Here is a 24590-nt window from a genome sequence, read left to right as displayed (position 1 = left end):
CACCTTCTACAACATCCTTTATCAGAACCAAAATGACTAATGTCAGACCACAGAGTCCTTTTGAAACTGTGGGGCTGTTTCATGTTCTCTCTGAACCTCTACATACTGCACTGTTCTACTGTGTCCTGTTATAAGTTTTCATTTTGCACAATGTAGACCTTTTTAATATTTATCAGCATGCTGCCTCTAACTTGATACATTTGTACTGCACAGAAATTGATTTTCAAGAAATGTGTTTTGGATTTTTCGCACGCTTATGGGGTTTGAGAAATGCATATTTGCATAGAAATAATCTTTAGTGAGCTAAATTTTAGAGTATGTCAAATTTATAAATATCACTACTGTAAAGACATATTTTTAGAAATAGATTTCTGGCACAGTTTATTTCAATTCCATTTTTCACATTTGTGTCACCAACATAGCTTTGGCTTGGTATTTTTTAATGCATTTGTTTTCAGCGTTCATGTTTCAGAGATTAAACTTTTCCATTGTCTTGTTCAGACGTTACAGCTTGAAAATGAAACGAAACAATAGAGGTCTTTTGTTTAAAAGACATCCATTTGGTTGGAGACACGTGGCCAGAAAAACTTACTTAGCTCCTTTTTCTTTTTCTAGTTCCAAGCACAAACATATTTCCTTTTTTTTTTTTTTTTTTTTTGTGTTACATTGTCCCTTTACTGAAAAAGGAAGTTCTCATTTTTTAAACCTCCTATACATCTTTAAGGCACATTATGTTTCCTGTGTCTGTTCTTTCCTTTCAGAGTAACTGCTATGTCTCTGCTGTTAGTTTATGCCATTTCGAAATTACAGGTGCTTACTGCACAGTCACAAGCAAGTAATAAATTGAATTTGCTTGTTTATAGAGACTCCAGTGTTCTATCTAAAAAATAGCAAGATGCTTTAAACACGTAATAATATGTATCGGATAGCAATATATGCTCTGAACTGTTCAAGTTGGGATTACATTGCCACGAATACTGAAAAGGTGTTGCAAATCCATTCTCAAGCTAAAAAAAATCCCATGCTAGAAATGGACTGCATGTTCAAAAAGGAAACATAGACTGAGGAAGGAAAATACAGTGCCTTCCCTCAATTTTCAGGGTCCCTTGGATAAGTAGGGGACGACAATATTGTCCTTATCTGATTGGTATCAGGGGAAGGGGAAAAGCCTGACTACAAGATCTAGCTGCTACTTATTTAAGAGTTCTCAAGTTTTACTCTAAATATCATTATGCCACTTATTTTTTGTCTCTGCAATGTAAACGTATTTAATTGCGGTACTCTGAGAGAATTTCTGAAACTGCTTCCTATTCCAAATGTTGTGCCTAATCTTTGTATATACATAACAAGGGCAGTTATATCCCAGAATTACATGAGGTCAGTTTTCAAATCCCTCTGGAAATGAGCCACTGGTGTAGAGTTCAAGAGGCTCCTGCTAATCAAATGTCTCTCTGTACTTGGGAAATTTTGCTCTGCATTGACTAGAGTAAGTTTACATGTGCACTTTAAGATGCTGCTCCTCTTCTCAAGTCCTAATGAGTGAGCTAAGTTCAGGGAAGATGCTTGGCCCAGGGCACTCTCACCGTAAAAAAGACACTACAGAGGGGCATTTCTCAGTGGGAGAACCATTTAGCATTGGACTTGTTCTTGTTCACTGGTCAAATGTGTTGACCTTAAGGAATGCTATGTATGGTCTTCGGGCTTGAGAAATACAAGTGGGTCACTGCACAGAAAATATATACACTGATAATAGCCTTTTTTTTTTTTTTGTTTACTTTATGTTAGAAGTTTTAGAGAATTGAAACCATTTAAGAATTAAATTAGGTTTATTATATGTAGAGTGGGGACGGAGAAGGAGGTCAGGTCATCAGAATTGTCTGTAACTGTTTAGAAATGAATGCGCAGCGTGTCATACCCAGGGCAGGCAGCTTTCTCTGTGCTGGCTTTTTAAAGAGCCAGTAAAATGCACAAGGAAATATCACTGGTGTCCTGATTAACACCACCCCCCCCCCACTACAGCCACCCAAGGTGTTTTTATTTTTCTCTGGACTAAGTCAAAAGTTAAAAGAATTTAGGAAATCTAACGTGAAATGGGCAAGGCAAAGGAACTTCCCTAGGAAATTCTCTTTGACCAGTTCAAACAGCTTAAACACTATTGACCATTCTTCTACCAGCTCAGTGATGCATGGCTTTTTGAATCATCCATTTTCTTTGCAGACTACCTGGGGTTAGCATATCATTACTTGATAACAGAGTTTCAATTCGAACCCACTGGCAGCGCTGAGCTTTAAGCTGGATACACATACTTGCAGGCTCATCCAACCCTACATAATTGTCTGTACATTTATTTTATTGTCAGCTCAGAAACAAGCTGAAGAAACTAACTGTTTGCTTTAGAACACATTAACTTCTTTATCACATTAATACTGACTCATATCTTATTTCCCAGTAGCAGTAACAAAAGCATTCAAATATTTCCCTCACAGGACAATATCTTTAATAGCTTCTGTGTGTTTCCTATTTTTGGCTGTTTCTGTATAAACAGACTAATCTAATAGCATGCTGAACCATCTATACTTGGCAGAAATTCAGCAGCTCACTCATTTCTATGGCAAGCTGAGATGCCAAGGGAAAAAAAATCCTCACTTTTATTGCAGTAAGATCTTTCTTAAAGTTGTCTTTTATAAGTGTAATATGACCATCATTTGGGTTACTGTAGCACCTTGACTGGAAAAAAAATACACATTTATTGCAGTACGGGATAAACCAAATAGGAGGGCATTACTCCACAATGTCCACAGGAATTCATTTACCTAATGTATTCAGTCTCTCTCGTGCACATTGCTTTAAATGGTTGTAAAGCACAAGCTTAAAAATATTGTTGAGAGCCAATTAGGAAGGCTGTCTGATAAGGCTGGAAAAACAATCGGGAAGTCACTGGAAAATGCTTACATGTAGAGGCCTCGTGCTTGGAGCATTTAACCATCCCTGGCAAGTTAAATTCTGCCTTCCCTCCACAGCAATCACAACCTGTGCTGGGAACCCACTCAAGAAATGCCCCCCATCCATGTTGCGCCTCTCATCCCAGTACACCCCCATGGCTTACATGGATAAATTGGTAAAAATCCATGGTTCTACTTCTGGCTGCCGCTCTGAGCATTGGGATGTATGGTTTGATGTACATTTATTTTGGGGCGATGCTATCTTAAGCAGTCTCAGACTCCTGCTTCCTGAGCTGCCCTCTTCATTGAAGTCAGCACTTTTTGATGGTTTATATTTCAGCCAGATTAGTTTCCTGATCCAGTTCATTGCATGCTTATATAAATTCTTGCACCAGCAAAAACAAGGCAGAAAGAAATGGCCAAAGACAATGACTGTTTAAACTGGTTTAAGATTGTAGATGAGTGTCCAGCCATGGTTTGGTTTCTCTATAGTCAAAGCAGGGCAATGCCATCATATTGTGTCTGTCTGTAGTGGGTTGGTGTTTGTGATAAATATTTGAGCTATTGATGAATGTAGCTATAAAAATGCAAATTATGATGGTTTTCTTATTGTTTTACAACCGTATCAGCTGCACAGCCTCTTAGAGTGAAGTGGGTTTATTTAGTTTGGGACATTTATCAATACTTACAGATTTATTTATGTAATTGATATTTTTATGTCCTTGTCCTTGTAACATTTGGGTGTAAGAAGCTTATTGAAGTCATCTAGATCTGAAATCAATGCATCTCTAATACAAAGAGGCTCCTTACCTGAATTGCCCTAACTGTACAAAAATAACCCACTATTGGACTGTACTCAAATGCACGCTAGTAATACCTTACTATGAAACAGAGAAATATTGAAGTCTCTTAGGCTTTCAGTTTCCTCGCTTGGTTTTAAACTGTATTTTTAACGTTATTTTTGCTACAGTAGGCCAAGTTCATCCCTGATATAACTGTATTGAAATCAGTGGGGAGACTTGTAATTTTAAGAATAAGACACAGTAAAGTGCTTTGCTGGATCAGGGCCTAAAAGGATTAGTGCTGTGGAATGCTTATGGTGGACATAAAGGTAACCATATGAATAAAAGTAATTTTAATTGCACTGGAGCAGTTTGGGAATTTTCTTCTACTTCTCAATAAAAGAAAAGAATAGACTCTTACTGCCAAGCAGAGAATCCTATATAACATTTTGCATTATTCTGCAAATATTAAAATTGTAGAAAACGTCAAAAAAGTCCTAGATATAAAGTCTGAGATATAAATCCCCTAGCTTTTATTTTGAGGCTCGTGCGCATTTTAAAGCAGATATTTGGTACACAAATTATAAGACCAATGGGGAGTATTGATTTTTAAGTATAACTATAGTGGCTTTATACCTATTCTATGTTTTTCATTAAAGCAACAATCTGAGACTTTTTCACAGAGAACAGAAACTAGCTGATGATTTCTTATTGTATTCTGTGAAGTAAAATGATGAACAGACAAAGATGATTTCTGGGCTTGGTCTGTTCCTGATTTCCCAGGAAAACTTGGCAGCGGATGAAGCATCCGATAGAATACAAGCTGTTCAGCTCCACACGCACCTAAAGTGGATTTGGGACTATGACTTTTTCCACTAGAATGGATCTGTGCAGGGATATCCAGAGTAATGTGTGTAAGACCTTATTCACCAGTATTTTTTATAGATACTTCATACCTGAAGTGAAGGGAGGGGGAAAAAAGGCACCAAAGTTCATCACAGAAGCTCAGAACATTAGAGAGAACCAGGACTTCCCTGGTCCTGGCCTGGCAAACACCACTTTGAAGCAGAGTTGCACGTAATGGCACATGCCTTGCATCATTCTGTGCCATCACTGGGTTTTTAGGACTTGACATTTGAAATGGAAGAGTATTTGTTGCTGGTTTTTTCCATCGAATTGCAAGGTATGCCAGTTACAGTGCTTGAACTGAAGTTGTGACTCTATCTTGCAGATCTTGCAGTCATGCTCCTCCAGGTGGTGAGCTTGTCCAGTTATGTTGCAGTTGCATGGGTTAAGTCAGTACTTGACTGGGGAGTATTTGTGACATAATGGTTTGCTGATTCAATAAGACTTGCTTATTTTGGGATTCTGCTCAAAGCCAGTGTCCCCTGGTATGTGAGGAGGAACTGTGCCCTGAGGCGAGGCATGAGAAATGGGAGGGTGATGGTGAGCTGGAGCCATTCCTGATTGTACAAGTCCATCCTCCACTTGAAAAGGTTTTAGCTCAGGTGCGTCAGTTAAATTCAAGCTAATTGAGTTTTGCTATTTAAAATCCCCCCTGTGGTTTCAAGCAGATACACTAAACTGTAATCAACTATTGTATAGGTTTGTAGTTAATGCTGAGATTCACTGGCACAGGAAAACATTCTCAGTTTCCAAAGTGGAGAGTTACTTGCTAACCCTCTCCTTTTAGATAATTTACTACTTCATTAAAAGAAAAATGTGTATCTGGTCATTTATAGGGTAAACATTCATGAAAATAGATGTTCAGTGCTAACAGTAGAAATGAAGATTATGTTGTAGGTGCAGGGGTGCTTGCCTGTGGGCGTGTGCTGCAAAGAGCTTGGAATTGAAACACACAGACGTTTTCTGATGTGTCAGCTAAGCTAAGATGTTGCATTTTGTCTGCAATAACAATTTTGAAGGTGATCATCAAGCGTTCGGTTGAATTTGTACACTTCTTTCTAACATCATTTTGCTTGATGATAAAAATCAGAGTTTATATTCACACAGAGATTTCGCTGCTTCTTCAAGTTGTTTTTAAGCCTTGCGCATAGCTTTTTGCTGTGTGGTACTGAGGTCAGGCAGTTCTTCCCCCTTTTCGTTCCTTACTTCTTTTTTCCTGTGAGTTGAGGTCTGAACATTGATGATTTTTGAGCCTCAGATAAGATCAATTTTCCAATTGTGTAATACAGTACCTGGCTTTTCTGAATGGCACTGTTAATTGTCATTGACTATAATAGAATATGAATAGCACAGCCACTTGACACCAACTTAATGGTTCTGACTTTTCAATGGTGCCAGGAGTGTAAGGCTAGAGGGGAAAAAGGGTCAGAGGAGAGATAAGAGCTCTTCCGATTCCATTGAAAAAGATTAAAGCTTCTGTGTCTTTCAAGTGGTACTTGTGAGGGTCACAATTTCTATGAAGTCACCTTAAAACTGGAAGTGATTGAGAAATTTCAATCACAGAAGGTCCATTAGGACACCCCCTCCACAGGATTTTTTCAGGTTAATAGCCAAACAGAAAGGCTCGTGTCTAGGATGGTTGAAGGGGAAAGGCGACAGTCCTATTGCAGACGACACAGTCTTTTCAGAGTGCAGCATCTCGAACCCTGTTACTCCCTAAGGAAGAATCACTCTTGTTAACAGGGGCTTTGTCCAGCTGGGAGCGCTGCGAAATTTTGTGATTCACTTTAGTACCTGTTTTAAGAAAAGCTTACTGCCTTTAAACACACAGCCACAGCCTGTTGGGAATGCGATAGTACACAAGATTACCTGCCTAATCTGATCACAGCACTTCTCGCCCTTTGTCGGCTGTGGGGGGCAGAGGCCAGGAAGAGGAAGATGTTTTATTTCTCTTCCTCTCTTGAACATCAGTGCAGGGAACAGCCATTCTCTATACATTAAATGCCTGCCATTACTCATATGCGGTGCTAGACTGCAGCTTTTATATTAATATAATTTAATACAATTTCCCAAGGATTTCTGAACACCTGGTAACTCAATGAGAGAAGAATGTTGCTGTACGGAAATCTGGGAGAGGTGCCTGGCGTGCAGATGGAGATTTACCCTGGGCTGTGTGCAGGATGCATTGGGTGTGGGGCTGGTGCTGACTGAATCCATAACACTGACTGCACAAGTGCATGTTTGATTTAGCCAGAACATGTCAGGCTTCTGTTGCACACGCTCAGATCAGTTGCACAGCACAAACCCAAAGTTCTAGACAGGAACAGGAGTCATTCGTTTGTCTGTTTGTAGTTCTGATGTTGAAGCTACGCCGTTAATGTGCAAGGCACTGACGGCATAGCAGTAGAATACTGGCAGTGATATGGCTGCAGGTGCTCCTATAAGGAATTGCGCAAGTCAGACTGGATAGGAGGCAGAAGTAAGCCCAGCAAATTTGCTCATATGAAAATTTGACATGTAAAAAGTGAATCTGGAGTTCAGATACTAACTGAAGGGGGAAGGGCGTAGTTATCTTTATATATACAAAAGGACTGGTATCAAAAATCTTTAATTTTCTTGAGTGTGATGTTGGACAATCTCTGCTGACTTACACAAGGGAAAAATAATTAAGGTTTGCCTAGAGAACAGTATTTGTCAATGTGTATTTCATTGCTGTAAGGATTTGGGGGGTGGGGGGCGGGCAGGGTTGGTTTTGTTGTTTTATCATTAAGACTGTTGTTTGGGAACAAAGCTTCCAGAAATGGTTGTCAGGGAAAGTTTCATTATTCTGACTGATCTAAGTTTTCCCAGTAGATTTCTGTTAAAAAAGAATAAACAAAGAAAAAAAGCAAAATAGCAGAAGTGAGAATTAGATATAAATATGACACTAAACTATATCTTTTAATACAAAAGAACTCTTTTTTAATTAGAAGCTTGGAAGGACATACCCTTTAATTGCTGCACTTTTAGTTTCTGGGCCATCAATATCCTTGCTTCTTTCATTAATAAACTGGCAAGTCAAGTAGGAAAGCTGCAGGAGTATAATTTTTTCCCTTAAGCTCTACTTAATCAACAGCAGACTTGATCAAACACAAAAAAGAAAATGTAAATCAGTTGCATTAATTCTGCTGGCAGTAAATAGTAAGAAGAAAGCTAAACATGAAAGAATGCTCATTTTGCATCTGATATCTGGGGTAGCATTGAATGGGAGAAATAGGTAGTTAAACAGCTCTTTAGATTGTGAGTGACTAGGGGAATACTGGGGTTTATGTATGGATTAGCACAGTGATAGACCCTGAGTGGCAAAAGACGATGACTAATTACCTGACAGAGCAGAACTCCATTCGACTTGGTCATTGAAATTAATTTCTGTTTTCAGGACTGGCAGAAAGCAGCTGCAGAATTTCAGTTCAATACTCAAATTAACTAGGAGTCTAAATTATTTCTTTGCACATACGGTATTAGAGGAGTGGGTTACTAAATTGATCTTGATTTTACACACTGAGGCAAGAATTATTCCACCTTTTTCATCAGAAGTCCGTGTCCCCTGGAATCAGGGAATAAAACCTGTGCTATAATAAACTACTTGGCACTGATTTGAACTCTGTCAGATAGTTAACATCTTAACGTTTCCTGGAATCCCAGATGAAAGAATTATAAAATAAAGTCTTCCGGGATGGAAGAACGTTTTACTACCTACCCCACTGAGTAAAATACACTGAACTGAACTTAGATGAATTTTCTTCACAGTTTGAATAGGATTATTCCCAGGAATTAGTTTTTCTCATGATGTATATATGTTTGACAATCTGGTATATTTGAAAACTCCTCTGACTTTGATAAAAGAGATGGGGAAGATGTCCCGCTGGTTATTATTGGTGAACTCATAACAGTTTTGAGGGAGGCATGAAGACAGAAGAAACTAAAACCAACTGCAAAAATACCTGCAGAATCAACTTTGTTAGAAAAACCTGTATATGCTAAAATGAGGTCATATATCCTGTGATTCTAAAATACAGGAATTCTGCCAGATTTGCATGTTGGTAGTTGACTCATTACATCCATGAGCAGCAATTTTGTCTTTTGCCAGTAGCAAAACTCCCAGAGCCTTTTGTCTGTTTTCAGGTTCCTCATCTTTTGATTTATTTATTCAGTGTGAGTTAATTCTTAATGTTTATAAAGAAATTAAGTAAATAAATGAGAAGAAGGAACAGGCAGCAGTATGAATAAAGGAATAAATATTTAATATTCATGCGTACACTGTAGCTCAATGGAAAACTGGGAAGGAGGGGTATGTGTGAGCCTGTTTTCAGCACTTGTGCCCCATAGTGTTATTGCTGAATAAATTATGTTACATCCTACTCTTGCCTACGTGCGTTCTCTCAACAGACACTTCTAGGCGGAAGGATTACCACATAAAACTGGCAGTTTTCATCTTCTTGTGTCTTAGGCTGGTGTGGAGTCGCTGCTGTAACCAGTCACCTCAGTACCTAAGAAGTGTTTTATTTCCTTTGGTGATGCGATGTCAACATAGCTCTGCAAGAACAGATTAGATTCTATTCTAATTCTGTAATGACTCTGTAGAGGTAGCAGTTACTTAGAAAAGCAGAAACAAAAACAAAGAACATTCTTTTAGTCAGATACTTTGCAAACTTCATGTGGAGGTTCATGAGAGACAGTACCTTGAGAAATCTGCTCTGGTGTATTAGAGTTACATTTCACAGTATGGCACACTGGTAATGATTATGAGGTTATATATAGTAATTTTCTTGTGTTTTCAAATAAATAACCAAAGAAACTAATCAGAAATCCATGAAAATTATTTTGTTAAATAGAAAGCGGGAACTTACTTAACTCTCTAGTACAGATATTAGTAAGATTAAAACATCATATTAAATGGTTACATTCCCTCCCTTTTAATTCATTTCATTATCCTTTTACTCTTAAGATCTATTGTCCAACTATTAAATTATCACCTTGCATATGCTTTGTGTTCTATTTTTGCACTCATTAAAAAACTAATATTTTCTTGCATACCAAGAAGAACCAACTAAACAAACAAAAAGACTAAGTAATGACATGTGGCCTTGGAAGTACAGTTTACCTGTTTGTCTTGTTGATTGTACAGAGTTCTGTCTCTGTGTTGATATACCAAGAATCATGAACTAAATTGCATTTAAGCAACTGATTTGCATTGGTTTTGCATAGAGATGTAGGTGTCATTTATGCTTTTATGTTCTGGAAAATTAATATTCCTCATCTTAATGCCAAGAGTCTACTGTGATTACTCTTAGGCTACCATTAATATGAATTTCCTTGCATTGCCATTCCAGGGAATGATGTTAATGGTGTGCTTTTTGTCTTTGATGTGGATAGCAGGTAATCCTGAGAGTGTGCTAGACTGACTGAGAACTACAGTGTCTTGTATGTGCATTGGCTGTTGTTGTTTCAGCCTATAGGAGAGGTAGGTGTTGGACTAATGGTAGATGTTGGGCTGTGATAGTTGTATCTACAAGTCACTTGTCTATAAATGGCAAAATAGGACCAACTCAGAAAGTCTTTGTGAGAACACCAGATCATACACAAAGCTGCACTGAATGTCTCCCACATAGGAACTCATTTAGGTCAGACTGGTATGGGTATGATTTCTACCCAAAGCAGGATTAGAAAGGCTCGATTTATCTTTGTCTCTCATTAAAACTTGAAGAATGGATGGTTAAATCAACTTCCTTCTAAAGTTCCTATTAAAGTCCAATACTCCATTTCTCACCTATAACTTCCGTGTTGCAGAGAATAAGGTAAGAGCTGTAGATTCAGGATATAAATTTACTGACAAGGATTTTTAAGGATTTTTTTTTTTTTTATGGAAGATGGGAGAATTATAAGAAATTGTGTGAGAAAACAAAAAAGTGTCTCAGATAATGAAATAGTAATTTTTTGGCTTCTAAGAAGAAGTTATTCAAGCATGCCCTGTACTTCTAGATACATGTCCAGCGTGAAGGCTATTCATTTCACTTGGTGTTAACTCAGCATCTCAAGAACACTGTGGAAATTTCTTTTACTCATGAAATATTTTCTCCTTAGCATGAGGCCCTTACCATAGTCAGTAACCTCCAGCAGGCTTGCTAGGCTGGTAAAACTAAAACACTGCTGCTCATTGTGGCAGCTGACTAGCATTGGTGAGCAATTATACTCTCATGACCATATACTGTAGGTTGTTTAATTGTCTTTTGCTTGGAGTTAAACAAACTGGAAACTTCAGATGGCAGGGCACTGCCATTTTTCAAGTGAAATTGCAGAAACAGGAAATCTATAAAGAGGGCAGATATTTCACACGTTTTCTTCACTTGCTGCTGAGACCATTATTAATGCCACAATTTAAAAATAAAAGATACAGAAGATTAGAGTTTTGAAGGAAGTATTGTTTCCATAGTCAAATTAACTCTTCTCCTTCATAAAGTCTTGAATACTGTAGAAAATTATGGAGAAATTTTCAGCCTAGAAAACCAAACCTGCTTTGTTCATTACCACATTGGTACCATTTGGGCACAGGAAGCTAGGATGACTGGCATTTCCTTACCTTAAATAATACCTAGAACCAGCTAAATAAGGTACCTAAATACCTACTTTAGGCCAGATCCTGTCCTGGCCACTTGAGCGAGAGTTGTGGTACAGCTTGCTTGTGGATAGGTTCTTTAAACGGGAGAGTTTAGGACCAAAATAATTAGCATATCATGTCATGGTGAGGTATTTATTATAATGGAACTATTCTTGGGAGGCTGGGATTCAGAGTTTTAAATCAGAGCTGAGCAAGAGTTTTAGAGCCTTATTCACAGTAAATTTTATGTTGGTGAAAGGTTATGGAATGGTTTTCCATACCATGTCTACTTGCTGTCACAAATCTCAGAAGAGATATGGAGTCAGAACATTGTTGTGCTTTTTTATTTTTATTTTTAATTTTTTTGGGGGGGTGGCACGCAGACGGGGCAAGGCTGGACAGTGGAGAGCGAGGGGCATGCATACAAAGAAAAATGAGGGAAAAGCACTTTATATAGCAATTTTAAATCTGCAGTGCTCCTTTATGCCAAACATGCAATCAATGTAATTTCCGGCAACAATTGGAACTCCAGTTTGTCTCAGTTAGAAGCTTCTTTCTCAATACCTGCATCTGATGACATTTGAGTTATTAACACCACTGGGCATTTCATAAACTCACTGCTCACAAATTAGTGATATAGTTACCAGGCAATCCTGGTTTTAGGTAAGAACTTCTTCACTGCCCTCCTGAGCAATCTCTTGGGCTATAAATCCCCTCCCTGTGACAGCTCCAAAGTGTTACTGCCACAGACCTGTCCTGGCCATCTTTCTCTCCTATAAAGGGGAGAGAGAAGTGAATGAATGAAAGAAAGTCAACTTCAGCCCAGCAGCAGCTATACTCCTAACAAAATGTTTGAAACAGAGTAAGCAACAATATCTGCCACTGACACAATATGAAGTGATTATGTACCGTGTTATTTGTATTATGATTTAGTGTGTTATTTCATTGAGTATATGCAGGCTAAGAGTTTTCTGCAGGAAAAATATATGGTTTTAGAGTCTATAATGTTCTTGTGCTGTAAATTGCCCAGAGATTTTGGAGAATTCTCCATTAATGCTGAGAGGGCAAGGAAGGGCATGCATGTGCACATGGACTCAAATATTTCCCACTCAGCTTTTGTTTTTAGTGCATGTGTCCATTTCTGCTCATACAGAAAAGGCACTGGAATCAAATGAATGAGGTTACACAGCCTGAAACAACTGTTGCACTTGTTGCCAGCTCCAAATCTGATGGTTTTGTAAGAGAAGACCCAAGATACACATGCATGCCTCTAACTTTACACAGATAAAAAGCCTTTCTGAAGTGCATAAGATTAAGTTTACTCTTTCTGCTTACTGAAACAGCACACTGTGACCCCTCCCCAAATTTATAAAGCATGTACATAAAAAAATTTGCATAAATACTTCTCTGAAAAGTGGAAAAAAGTCACAGTTTTCGTGGCAGATGAAAAGTTCTGTAATTAGTGAAGTTTTATTGGTACTAAAACGACTGTTTTAAGCGTGTTCACAATCTTTTGTGCAAATACCTAGTGGCACTAGTAAGAGAGGATAAACCAAGCAGGATATGACACAAAAAAGTCCAGACGGTGATCTGATTACCCATGTATTTTAGTGTAGTCTATTCCTTTTTCACTTCTGTTATTGCTAGAATTGTGCTTATGGTAAGCTTGACTGCTTTTTGAAAAGCTAAAAAGAATATTTTGATTTCTAAGAAGCAAATATAATGAAATTGGCTTGATAAACCCCCATTGGCATCTTTAGGGAACAAGTAAATTAAACAAGTAATTATACCATAAGGTTTTTAGAAGTTAGTAGATTTAAATACATTGTATGAATCTCATCTTAATGTAGCCTTTTGTCTGTAGTGCTTCCTGCCAAAAAAACCTCTTGACAGGAAATAAACATTAAAATAATCTTTAATCCCTTGTCTGGTCTATTACCATTAACAATTGATGCACTTTAATTTTGTGGGATTTTAACTACAAAATGGAATGGCTAAGTAGTGATAATTGGGTTTGGAATTATACGGTCATTTATATCAACAGAAATGCAAGTGGCTGGGAGGGTGATTAATTATTTAACGTTTCCTGGCTGTGGTTCCTATTATAGAATTTTCTGATATATTCTGCTGTGAACAATTATCACCAAATGAGGATAAACAAATCTGTGATGTGAAGACTTATTTATAAATTAAACTATATTTAGAAAATGTCTATTTCATTTGTGTTTTCACTTTCTTCATGATAGAACTGTCGTAATCAACTTGTTTTCAAGCTTTTCTGCCCTTTTCCTGTTTTCAGGTTCACATCACAGATTCTACAAAAGAAAAACAGAGCTTTAGATATCCTTCAAACAATTTCTATTCCAAATAAGTATATGGTTTATCTGATCATGAAAATATGCTTGCATGTTCTGTCCCTTTTTTATTCCCTAATAATAGAATTAGTGCATGGTAATATATTAAAATGTAATCCAAGTGCTGGCAGCAGACTAGATAATCTAGCACCTCCAACTCATAAAGATTTGGAAGCAGAATACATGGTGCTTCCATTCTTAAACGGGGTTCTATGTATTTAAACTCTCATCTTTGGTAGATTTGTCTATGCGAGCTAACATTTCAAGTTAGCTTATGTGGAGACTGTCTGTCACTTTGGTGTATTATGCTAGTATGTCCTTGTTGATACAAGCATAATTTGCAATTCATTTTTCTTTTATTTCCTTACAATATGTTTACTAAAAACATTATGTGTATGCTGCTTCTCTGACAACATAACATAATGTCATTCTAATTAGTACTTTCCAAACCGTTTTTCCTGACTGTTACTCTGAAAATTCTCCCATCCTTAATTTCCATTAATAAAAATAAAAAAAAAATTACTCCAGCCCTTAGTCTGAAAATGATTACTAAAAGCACCCGAGTTTCTTCTTCAAGCAGAACTCCTAACAATCATCCCTGGCAGTCCTCCCCAGAAAACAAAATCCAGTTTACATGCTTATATATCAACAAAGAAGGAACAACAAGATGATGATAATTATCATTACTACAGTGCCTAGACTGTTAGTCACAGATGAGGACCCTGCCATATTAATAAATATGCAAAATAAAACGAGAAAGATTGTTCCAAGTTTGTATTGCTTAAAATTTAAGTGTTAATCAAAAGTCAGGGATACATATAGATAAAAAGAACAAGCATATAATGAGATCATATTAATCAATATGGTAGGCCCTGTTTTAGGCATGATTTTTTGATGCAAAAGAAAAGATTAGATAGCAAAGAAAAGGAGAATTTTAATGTGGGTTATGAAGAAAGATAATGAGATAATATTGCAGATGGTTGTGGGCAGATCTGTAAGCAGAATAAAAAGAAAGCATGAAAATGCTTGTTTGAAAATTTAGGAAGTCATCAATGAGAACCAGTATCTCCAAGCTGATCTAGGGTGAGTGTTAACATGTTGATAGTGAATCAGGTAGAAACCAGATTAAATTGCAGATTTCTGTATAGACAACCTTAGTATTAGATGAAGAAAGGATGAATTTATTGTGAAGAAGTAAGTTGGTTTTCTACTAAAGATGCTCAGCATAATGAGTGCAGGAGCAGAGAGAAAAGGAGTGATATATTTTTGGGTTGCATCTTCATGTGGATGTGTTGGATAAAAGTCTTACAGTTAAAAGAAAGGATCATCAATGCCAACCAGAGAGAATGGATAAAGAACAGAAATCTGAGCACAGATGTGGTCAGTTCTGGTGAGCTGGTGGCCATGGCAAGTCCAGGGGACTGGCAGGCAACACCGAAGTAAGGGAGCTGACCAACCACAACCTCAGAGAGACGGATCACAGCAAGTCCAAAGCAAAAAATGTAATTATAAGATGTAAGAGGCAAGAATATCTTTGAATCCAAGATACGAGGATCCAATCCTTGGCCTTGGCCCAGGATCTGTGCAGCCTGTGTTAACACTCCCCATCTAGTTGTGCTCAGCAACCTCAAAGGCTAACCCAGCCAAGTCAGCTATTAGCTGCATGCTGCTGCCATGTCAAAGCAGAACTAAGTTGCGTACCTTAACTTGCCTCATGTCTGTAATTAGAACAAGATTTGTGCATTGACCAGGTAAGTCCTCAACAGCTGGACATGTGAAGGACACACTATAGAGGGAGCATAGCAAGGCAGTGTAACAGAAATTTAGGTGTGACTGCCCTCCGTGTAAGGCCAGTGTAGTTGGAAGGAGATGTGTAGCAGCCCTGGGCAGGAGCCTGGTGTAGGAGAAGGAATATGCACGGTTCAGCTGAAAGAGGAGATACAGGCCTCAGTGAGGTTGTTGAAGCTGGTCACTTGACATACAGTACAAGACGATGAGAGTCCCAGTATTAACATTTTTTTTGTTTGTGCCCAAAATAGATGTGTTCATCAACCTTTATTGGTTAAATCTAACTCTCAATAGCAAAGTGTTAAGCGTTCACAAACATTGAATTTTATTCAATTTTAAACCAGCGGTTAGTTTCCACAGTCACCTTTCCCACGTTTTACTTTGCAGTGTGGATCTTGAGCTATATTTTACATTTTTCTCATAAAATAAAGAAGGAAGGTTTATCACAAAATTGTTTTAAATCATCACCTTCATTTCTCTTTAGACAGCACAAGAATAGTTAGAAGCAGAATTGCACAACTTTTTATGTCATTATCAGTCTCAGTCAGTATAGAAAACTTGAGCCTTTATTCATCCACACACATCCAGTATTTATCAGGTGATGGTCCATTAGTTAATGATGTGTCAAACTCAGCAGTATTGTGGAAGTGGTAGTGCGGATAGCACATTAACATGTTTTTTAGTTCACGCTGATCTAAATGACCTGAAATCTAATTGTGTGAATTCCTTAAAACTTTTAGCACTTAGTGTCATTTATAGCAACTGTTGTATTTGCTGGAGACATATTCAGGTACATACAAGTACAGTATATATGAAATATTGATCACTGCATGCAACTAATTAGTACATATAGCCAGAAAAATTTATTTTACATTTTCAAATGAGTATTTTCTTTCAGCAGATGCTAATACATATTAGAACATCTGTTTATTTTTTCCTTCAGTCTTTTTTCTAACTGCATCTTATTTAAAATACTGTTGTCAGCTGAAATAATATAGCCTTAAACAATACTACTTGTATATGTAGTTGTGAACTCATATGTCTGCTTTTGAGATGTCTTTCTGCATAAGCAGATTTTTGTTTTGTTTTGTGTAAGTGAAAGATGTATGAAAAGTTGTTTTGCTTCATTTAAATTGGAGCAGGGATGAAAAAGGCAGAAAGAAGTCAGTAGGATAAAATGCAGTGCTATCCCCACTAGGTAAAGTTGTCCAATTACGCCTGGTGTCAGAACTTTTTAACATTTGAATGGCTGGGAGGGGATACTAATTTCAACCTTAATGATTGCTGCTTTAGGAGTCAACATCACAACACTTCACTTATAATTTTAGCACATCTGTCAGCCTGTGCTAAAAAGGAGCCCAGGGCTAGTGGGTGACTGAAGTTCCTTTTATCCCTAGAGAGGATTATGTATTCACTACAAGAGTGGGAAAGTAAAAAGGTTATAAATACTCACCTACTTCACTGTTGCCCACATTTGCCCTGTTGACAAATAGTGACTTTCACATCCTGCTTTTACACTCATAAACACAAAATAAATAAAAACTATGCAACTTCTCGTTATATAATACTTATGGAAGCAGCCCATTTATAATGTCACATATTCTATAACACTGCATAGTCCCTAAGCTGGACATTTTTTCATTTCAATAGATCACATTGATTTCCTGTATGACTTTATCTGCCTAATACAAAGTGGGATTGAACAGTTATTTGTCTAGATTTAGCCATTCCTTATCAAACATTTATGATTTAGCTTTTGCTACAACATCGTCTTGTAAGGTCTTTCTTATTTTTATCTTTTCAGGAAGGGTATGAATGTGATAACGGGGCTGTAATAAATCTCTCTCTTGAAAATGAAACATATTTTGGGAAACAGTATGCTATCAGCTGACAGGTGAGGGAAAGTTTAAGGGGCAGGACAGTCATGCTAGTGAATTGTTTCTAGGACGCTGTGGACATCTATTAATAAGAATGATTGACTCTTCTGGTGGAGATTTTCAGTGTATTAAGATTGCATTTTCCTACCTGCACAGTAGGCTGGTGTTCTGAGCTGAAACACCCAACAACAGAGAGAGATTTGCCTAACCAGGCCAAGCTTACACGGCCACCGTGAGGCTGTAGGTTGGAAAGAATTAGCACAGGTGGCAGAAAGGTAAATGCTTTGTGTCTTCTCTGTTTATAAATGTGAAGAAGTAAGATCTCATTCTTTTTATTTCTCTTTCCGTTTCTTTATTTTTTACCTAGAGTCGAAAACAGAAAAAAATGTGAATTCTGTATAACACCGATTGTGATTTAATTAAATGGGAGCAGAAAGTACATGTAAATAAGACCATCTCTGTGTTACAGCTTACTTTAAAATTTTGTTTGAAGGAAAAAGGCATATTAAAGGTGTCCATTGGGTATCCTGGTTGTTTTAATATTCCTAACTAGAGCATTTTCACTGAACATTTTCCAAACAACCTCATCGTACTAAAGTAATTTATTTTTCTTTACGTAATGCTTTTCTTTCAATGATTTCAAAATGCTCTACTAAGTGTACTTTTGAAGTGCCGAGCTAAGTGTCATATAACCCTGGGGAGATGCCTGGTGGTTTTATGGTACCTGTTTTGCAGACAGGTAAATTAAAACAAAAAGGGATTAACAGACACCCTGTGAATGAGTAAAGGAATGAAGACAAGCATGCAAAATCCTGCCTGTGCAGTGCCTGCATTAAGCACATGTCCCTTTGTTCAAAAACCACAGAGTGCTCACGCTGTGTTGGAAAAGAAGAGAAAAAAAACTTTGCAGAAACTATAAAAGTTAATAATTACATTGTTAAGGCTACTTAACTGATAATGAACATTTAATGCAGAACCATAAATTTGCATGACACAAAGAAAATGTTCCAGTGTTTTTGTCTTTACTTACTGAATCTGTTTATAGTTAATTTTTCAACTTGCTTAACCGATGCTCTATTCTGTCCTATCTCCTTTTTTATGTCTCTTCACTAGTGCTTCAATGACCTCTCTGTAAGTTTCTTTATATAGAAACCTGCTATGCTGTCTTGAATGCACAAGGTCAGTAATGATTACCCTCTAACTTTGAAGGGCATCCCTTTCTCTGCTTGCAAAGTATATCAAGCCACAAACTCCCTGCATCCCATAATTGTAATTTCTCTTATGAAATGCAGTATTAAGAAAGGTATTTTTGCTTCTCAATCAGTAGAGGCTTAGTCCACAAACATGTTAAGCCTGGTGAAGTCAGGATATTAACTTTGTTTTTTTTTTTCCCATTGTAGAAATATAGACTTGATAGTTTAACTTAAAACAAATCCATGTTAATGGAAACATTTTTGAAATATATTTCAAAATAAGGACACTGTATTCTTTTTGAATACAGAAAGATTAATTTCTTTAGTTGGATATCCAAATGATTCAAGAAGAGACTTTATCTATTGTTTTATTTCTAAGGAGCTGTATCTGTGCACAAGGATCTGTGCATACTGTAAATGCCTCAAAGATTTTAGCATGATCTGTACAGAAATAATGTTATTACTGTGGGCTGTAGAGGATACATATAACGAGAAGATACCTACCTATCTCTTGGAACCAGTGGTCCTCTAATAATTATCAATAAACAAAGTCAGTTAAAGAAAGTACAAAATGGATAGCAATAGTGAAAAGATGCTTAAACTGAATTGATACCAGAGCTGGCATTGACTGTGTCATCACACAGCTTAATAGCTGGAGTCCCGGTTCAATACGATGAACTTGGGAAGGTTTTCTTAACGAAAGATCTGATCCTTTTTGTTCAGTACCAGCAATAGCTTAACTTTTTAATTATCTGGTTTAAAAGTTTACATGCCACTAATTGGGAGTACTAGGAAGCTAATATTAATATATGAATATATATATATATTTCTGATATTGGCTAATATCAGAAAATAAGTCCTAAGAAATAAATGTGAAAAAATAGTCATTGTTGAAAGAAATCCATGCAGACATTTTATTTAAAAGAAAAAATGCAAACCCTGTAACTTATTTTACCTATAAGCAATTCAGTGCAAGTGTATTCTCAGGAAGCTGCTGCTATGATTTTCTGTCTTTTCCATCAGCCATGCATTTCCAGGATCTGTTGGGAAATACAGTCTCTTTCCTCCCCCTGTGCACTCCCCACCCCGCAGTAAGAGAAAACTCAGATAAACGCCTATAAGAGGAAGCTGGAAGAAATGTGCATTCATGTAAATATCTAAACATATATAAATTAGGTTTAAAAATTGAATTCACTGAACATGAATAGTCACTTAAAGTGTAACTGGAATTGACTATGTCATGTATCAGCCTAATAGCTGGAGCGCCGGTTCAATACAATGAACTTGGGAAGGTTTTCTTAATGAAAGAACTGACGTTTTCTGTGCAGTGGTTGCATTCATCAGACCACATAGTGTTCATTACGCTACAAAGGACTGCCAATGTGAATTGGTAGGATCATCTATTAGGTAAACCTGATAGGGACAAAAGATAGCGAAGGAATGGGAGACTTCAGTATCTTTACAGGGTATTCGAAGTCAGACTGCTTCAATGACCTTCTACCAGCATATTAGCATCTGTTCACTGGGAGATCCCAAGTTCATACCCTAATTCTGGTAATCCAAGCCGGCAAAGAGCCACAGATAGGTGTGCGCATCTTCTTCCTAACCGATGCTAGTAACTAACCGTATACTTTATATGGCCCCAATTTTTAATCTGATTTGCTTAAATACCACAGAGGTTATTGAAAAACCTCAAGTAAAGTACATTAGACTCTGAAATGCACCCTGTTTTGTGGTGCTAATGTGCAGAGGCTGATTCCCGTGCGGCTGGGAACAGGGACGAGCGGACGTGCAGAGTAGCGAGGTCCAGGCTGGGAGCCCCAGTGCTGACGCAGGAGCAGGGGCGGTGATTCACTGGGGATTTGCCTCCACTCTGTCCCTTGCTTACCTAATAGGAGCATTGTTAAGTTGTTTCATGGGGAGATTAGGGATTGAAAAGAGAGATTTAACAGTAAAGATAAAAGTTTTACTGTAATTCTCCTACCATCCAGTTATTAAGAAGCTTGTCTGCTCTGTGAGGCAGCACACTAAGCACAAAAGCATTCCCAGTTCACAGACGGGGGTCACGTTAAAGCGCAGAGCAGGTTTAATTCTTCCACGTGAATGTTCACAGTTGGTGTATGGGTGTCATCCACTGGTTTTCCTCTGATTTGCAGCGTTCAAGATGCAGTTGTGTGAGAATTACTAGCCCGAAGTCTGTACCTCAAGGTCACTCCGCTAACCTTATATCCCACACGTTTAAATGTATTTTTATAGATAGGTAAAATATGGTAGCAGTTGCCACATAACTTTGTTTGCCTTGCTGACATCTCTGGTGGGTGGAAGTGAACATAAAACTGTTACTTGGAATGGGGACGTGTAATGTCAGGCCTGCTTTGTGTGCAAGTGCCCACTGCGCTGCGGGGGGCAGCCACCATGCTCCCTTCCCAAGCAGAGGTGCCACCTCTTCTGCACTCCTACAGCCACCGTCCCTGCTAGCTGAAGGCAGTATAAGCCACAGAGAAGGAAAAGCACCTCTCAGGTGATGGAAGTTACAGTGAATTTTGTGTCTGACAGATACTGCTTAAGAGAGCCTTTTTTGTTCTTTCATTTCCTGAAGCTCATTGGAAATGCTGTATATATTTTTATTGCAGAATCCATGCTCTGTCTTTTATTTCTGTTTCTCTGTGAACTGTATTTAGTGAATCAATGACAAGTGTTACATATTTCTATGGTAACTTCAATACCATATCAGGATTTCAGAGCACTTTACTGACATCGGCCAATTAAGATTCACAACCTGTAAGAGCGGTATGATGAAAACATGTCTATGTTGATACAAAATAGAAGCTAAAGGCTTTCAATTGGCTTTGTTTACATTTTTTTTTTTTCTTTTTAAACTACTGCATAGAGAGAGAGGTTCTAATTGTGTTCAGACTGAGCTGTCAGGATTTGCAGCAGTATTTACCAGAGAGATTCAGACTTTTACAAATGTATTCTTGAAAAGTTTGACTATGTGGGGAGAAGAAAAACGACCTGGGTAGGCCCTTGCTCTTTGGGAGACCGTGTGACATTAAAACTAAGAAGTCAGGACTTGTGCTGCAGTGGGACCTGTGAAGCACATGCCCTGAAGTAAGCATATCCGTTTCTTGGCTTCTTACAACAAAAGGAATTAAATGCCCATGCGAAATAGTGCCTCCCACTGCTGCCTGCTGTCCGAAAAGGATGACAGAAGACACCAGGGCGGTTGGAAATGGTGAAGATATTTCTTCTAAGTGGGAGGAAAAGCTGCATTACAAGTTTGGGATAAGCTAGGAAGCAAGAGGTTTAAAGAATAAAAATGCAAATGTCTGATTTGTGTAACATCTCCTTTGCAAATAGCCCAGCACCGAGACAGTTGTCAAAAAGAGGCAGAGAGGTGATGGAAGTTTCACATTGTAAGCATTGTAAATATATTTGTAGCTGTTACATCTTTTTGGGTATCCACTATAGCATAGGAAGAAACTGGTTATTTGCCCAAGACATTGCATTGCGGAAAATGCATCGTAACTCAGATCTTACTCTTTTGTATGCTCTTCCCTAAGCATGCAGTGTATGCACAGGTGAGTGCAGTTAAAAGTCTATGAACTGTTACTTGGGACATTTAAAATATCCACAAAAATTATCATAATTTTTTATCACACCAAAGATTAAGGTGTACTTTTCTCATTATGGAAAAATCTACTATTTTAAACATCGAGCTTTCCAAAATTATATTTATTTTAATGTATATATATATATACAGAAAAAAAAAAGATTTGAAGACATAATATCAGCCTGTATAAGATTTTCTGCTTCTTGAAGCACAGAGCATAGGGGTTGATCCTCCATTACACTAAAGCTTATTAATGCCACCCTGCAGGAGTTTTAAAGGTGCTCCTGAAGAGTTTTTGCCCAGCCTTCACCTTGCACTCTTCCAGATTTCTGGAAGCACTGATGGGTGAAAAAGGAGAGGAACTACAGGTCTGTGATCTCTGGGCTTTGCTTGGAAATGTCACTACATTACACCACAAAATGTGCATGCACTGGCTGCTCTAAAGAGAGAGCAGATAAGAAGGAAGTGAGACGGCAGCGTGGCTTCAGTCCGTTTTGTACTTGATTTATTTTTCTTTTCCATTTTGCACTTCCTGGCGATCACTAGAAGCTGAAACCACACTGGAACAGCCCTGAAGCTGCTGTGAGTGGCTGGGTGAATGTGGCAGTGGCAGGTAACTTAAATCTCCCAATTTAATGAGGAAGCCTATTCTCTCTGTAAGATGCTATGTGTTCTTTATAATAAGAGTAGTAATGAATATGTACTGTCCATCATCCAGTGGAAAAGTTTCCTTTGTCCTTTTCCTCCCTCCTGAATTCTCATATGATTTGAGGTACTTCTCATAGAAAATACATTGTTCACGCTCCATGGGAGGAGGTCAAAACCTAAGATCTAAACACAATTCTAAACAATAGAAAGCTCCAGGTAGTTTAGGACATTCCTACATAATAGACAGAGCTTCCACCATATTCAGGTGGGTGTTGTAGAGGAGGGAGTACCGAAGGCAAAGATTTGAACCTGTGAAGCTCAATATGCAGACTTTGAATACATGCTGTAAATCATCTGTCTGGGGAACAGGCTTGTCTGGGAAGTGAGGAATGTAGGGTGGTGGTTTCATTGTTGTTTTTTTTTGTTTTTCTTTTGAAAATTGATGAACAATTTTTTTATTATGTGATTTTGGTAAGAAAATAACTATTTTGTGGAATGGCTTGCTTTCTGTGGAGCAAAATTATTGTCTGTTGCTATTTTTCTCTTAATTAGAGAGGCATTTTTAATTATCTGTCAAGGTTCCCTAGAACCTGGGATAGCTGGTCTTGTGTGCATATGATGAAGTTAAAACAAGTAAGTAGAGGGTGAGTCTGAAACAACTGATAGAAAGAAGAGGGAAGTGTAACCAGAATAGTGATCGTGCCTGGACTGATGGGAAGAAAGAACTCTGTCAGGTGTGATGGCTATACCCCGTGCATTCTCCTGTACCATGCTCTGATGAAATTCAAATACCTATGTAATTATACTAATATATTTTTTCTTTTTTTTTCTTTTATTTTCTTTTAATACTCACCAAGTTATTTGTCATTGAGAAAAGAGAAATGAAGTTCCACTTCCTTCCCCCTTTCCCTTGTACACACAGCTCCTTCTCACAGGGGTAGCTGCAGAAGAGGGAAGCTTTACCAAAGCTCATTCACAAAATACAAAACAATATTTTGCTGCAGAAGGTCCTGTTAATATTGCATGGTGTCATTGACTACTGTAAGCTGAAAACATATCACAGGAGATGACCAGAATCAGAACAGCTTCTGTTCCAAGGGAAATAGTTGTGAGTGTATGTGTGGTCCACGTGTGTACCAGTGTGTGTATGGGGGAGAGGGCACGCAGGTAGAAAGCATTTAATTGCACAGTAGTTGTCAGATTGTCTGTAATTGAATCAGCTGTGCTTGCATAACAAAATCTTAGCGTTCTCAAATTGAAATTACTTAAGTAAAATGATTTTGTGGTGTTTAAAAAGCAACAGAAAAAAATTCACTAAAGACCATTAAGCGGCCTCAAGCCCCACATTTCAGTGTTCATCATTTGTACCGATTATGGTGTGACAGCTCTTGAGTTTCCAATGATAACAGCCATCTGACTTGATCTGAGTTCAATGGATTTTCACTAAAATAGAATCATCGCCTTTGTGATGGATAGAAAAAGTAAAGCAATACATCCTGATAAATGCTCTGGCTTTTTTTCCCCTTCCCTTACTGTGACCTTGTACAATCTATAAGTGAGCAAAGCTGAGCCCTGGCCACTGCTGCAACGCATCAGGACTTTGAAATTTAAGTAGCTCTGAAACCCATCAATGGGGTGAAGGGAGAATGGCCTGAGAAAGCGATGGATCATGCTTAGAGGGCTCACAGGGAAACAGGGTAAGCTGAAGGTCAATACGCAGACATGTCCTGAAGGAACAGCTCAGACACTCATTCACATTCACATCTCAAATCCACTGCTGCTGTAGCACTGTGAGGAGAGATCACTAGCAGAGTAAAATAAAACAAGAATTTCAGAGCATATAATTTCTT

At 37.9% G+C, this 24590-nt stretch overlaps 1 protein-coding gene across 4 annotated transcripts in view; it reads left to right on the top strand.

Moving 5' to 3' along the window:
• Positions 1 to 24590, top strand: part of WWOX (WW domain containing oxidoreductase) — a 509406-nt gene that overhangs the window by 222105 nt on the left and 262711 nt on the right. The window contains exon 9 of one of the 4 annotated variants that reach the window (XM_067004756.1): positions 13567 to 22705. The exons of the other annotated variants lie outside the window; for them this stretch is intronic. Coding sequence (XP_066860857.1) covers positions 13567 to 13638 — 72 coding nt within the window. The 3' untranslated portion in view covers positions 13639 to 22705. Of the gene's footprint in view, positions 1 to 13566; positions 22706 to 24590 lie in introns of those variants that run through there. 4 annotated transcript variants of the gene reach the window in all.

This window comes from Anser cygnoides, chromosome 12, assembly GCF_040182565.1.
Source record: "Anser cygnoides isolate HZ-2024a breed goose chromosome 12, Taihu_goose_T2T_genome, whole genome shotgun sequence".
Classification (NCBI taxonomy): domain Eukaryota; kingdom Metazoa; phylum Chordata; class Aves; order Anseriformes; family Anatidae; genus Anser; species Anser cygnoides.
The sequence above is the reverse complement of the archived record's forward strand: the minus strand, read 5'-3'. Positions and strand labels throughout refer to the sequence as shown.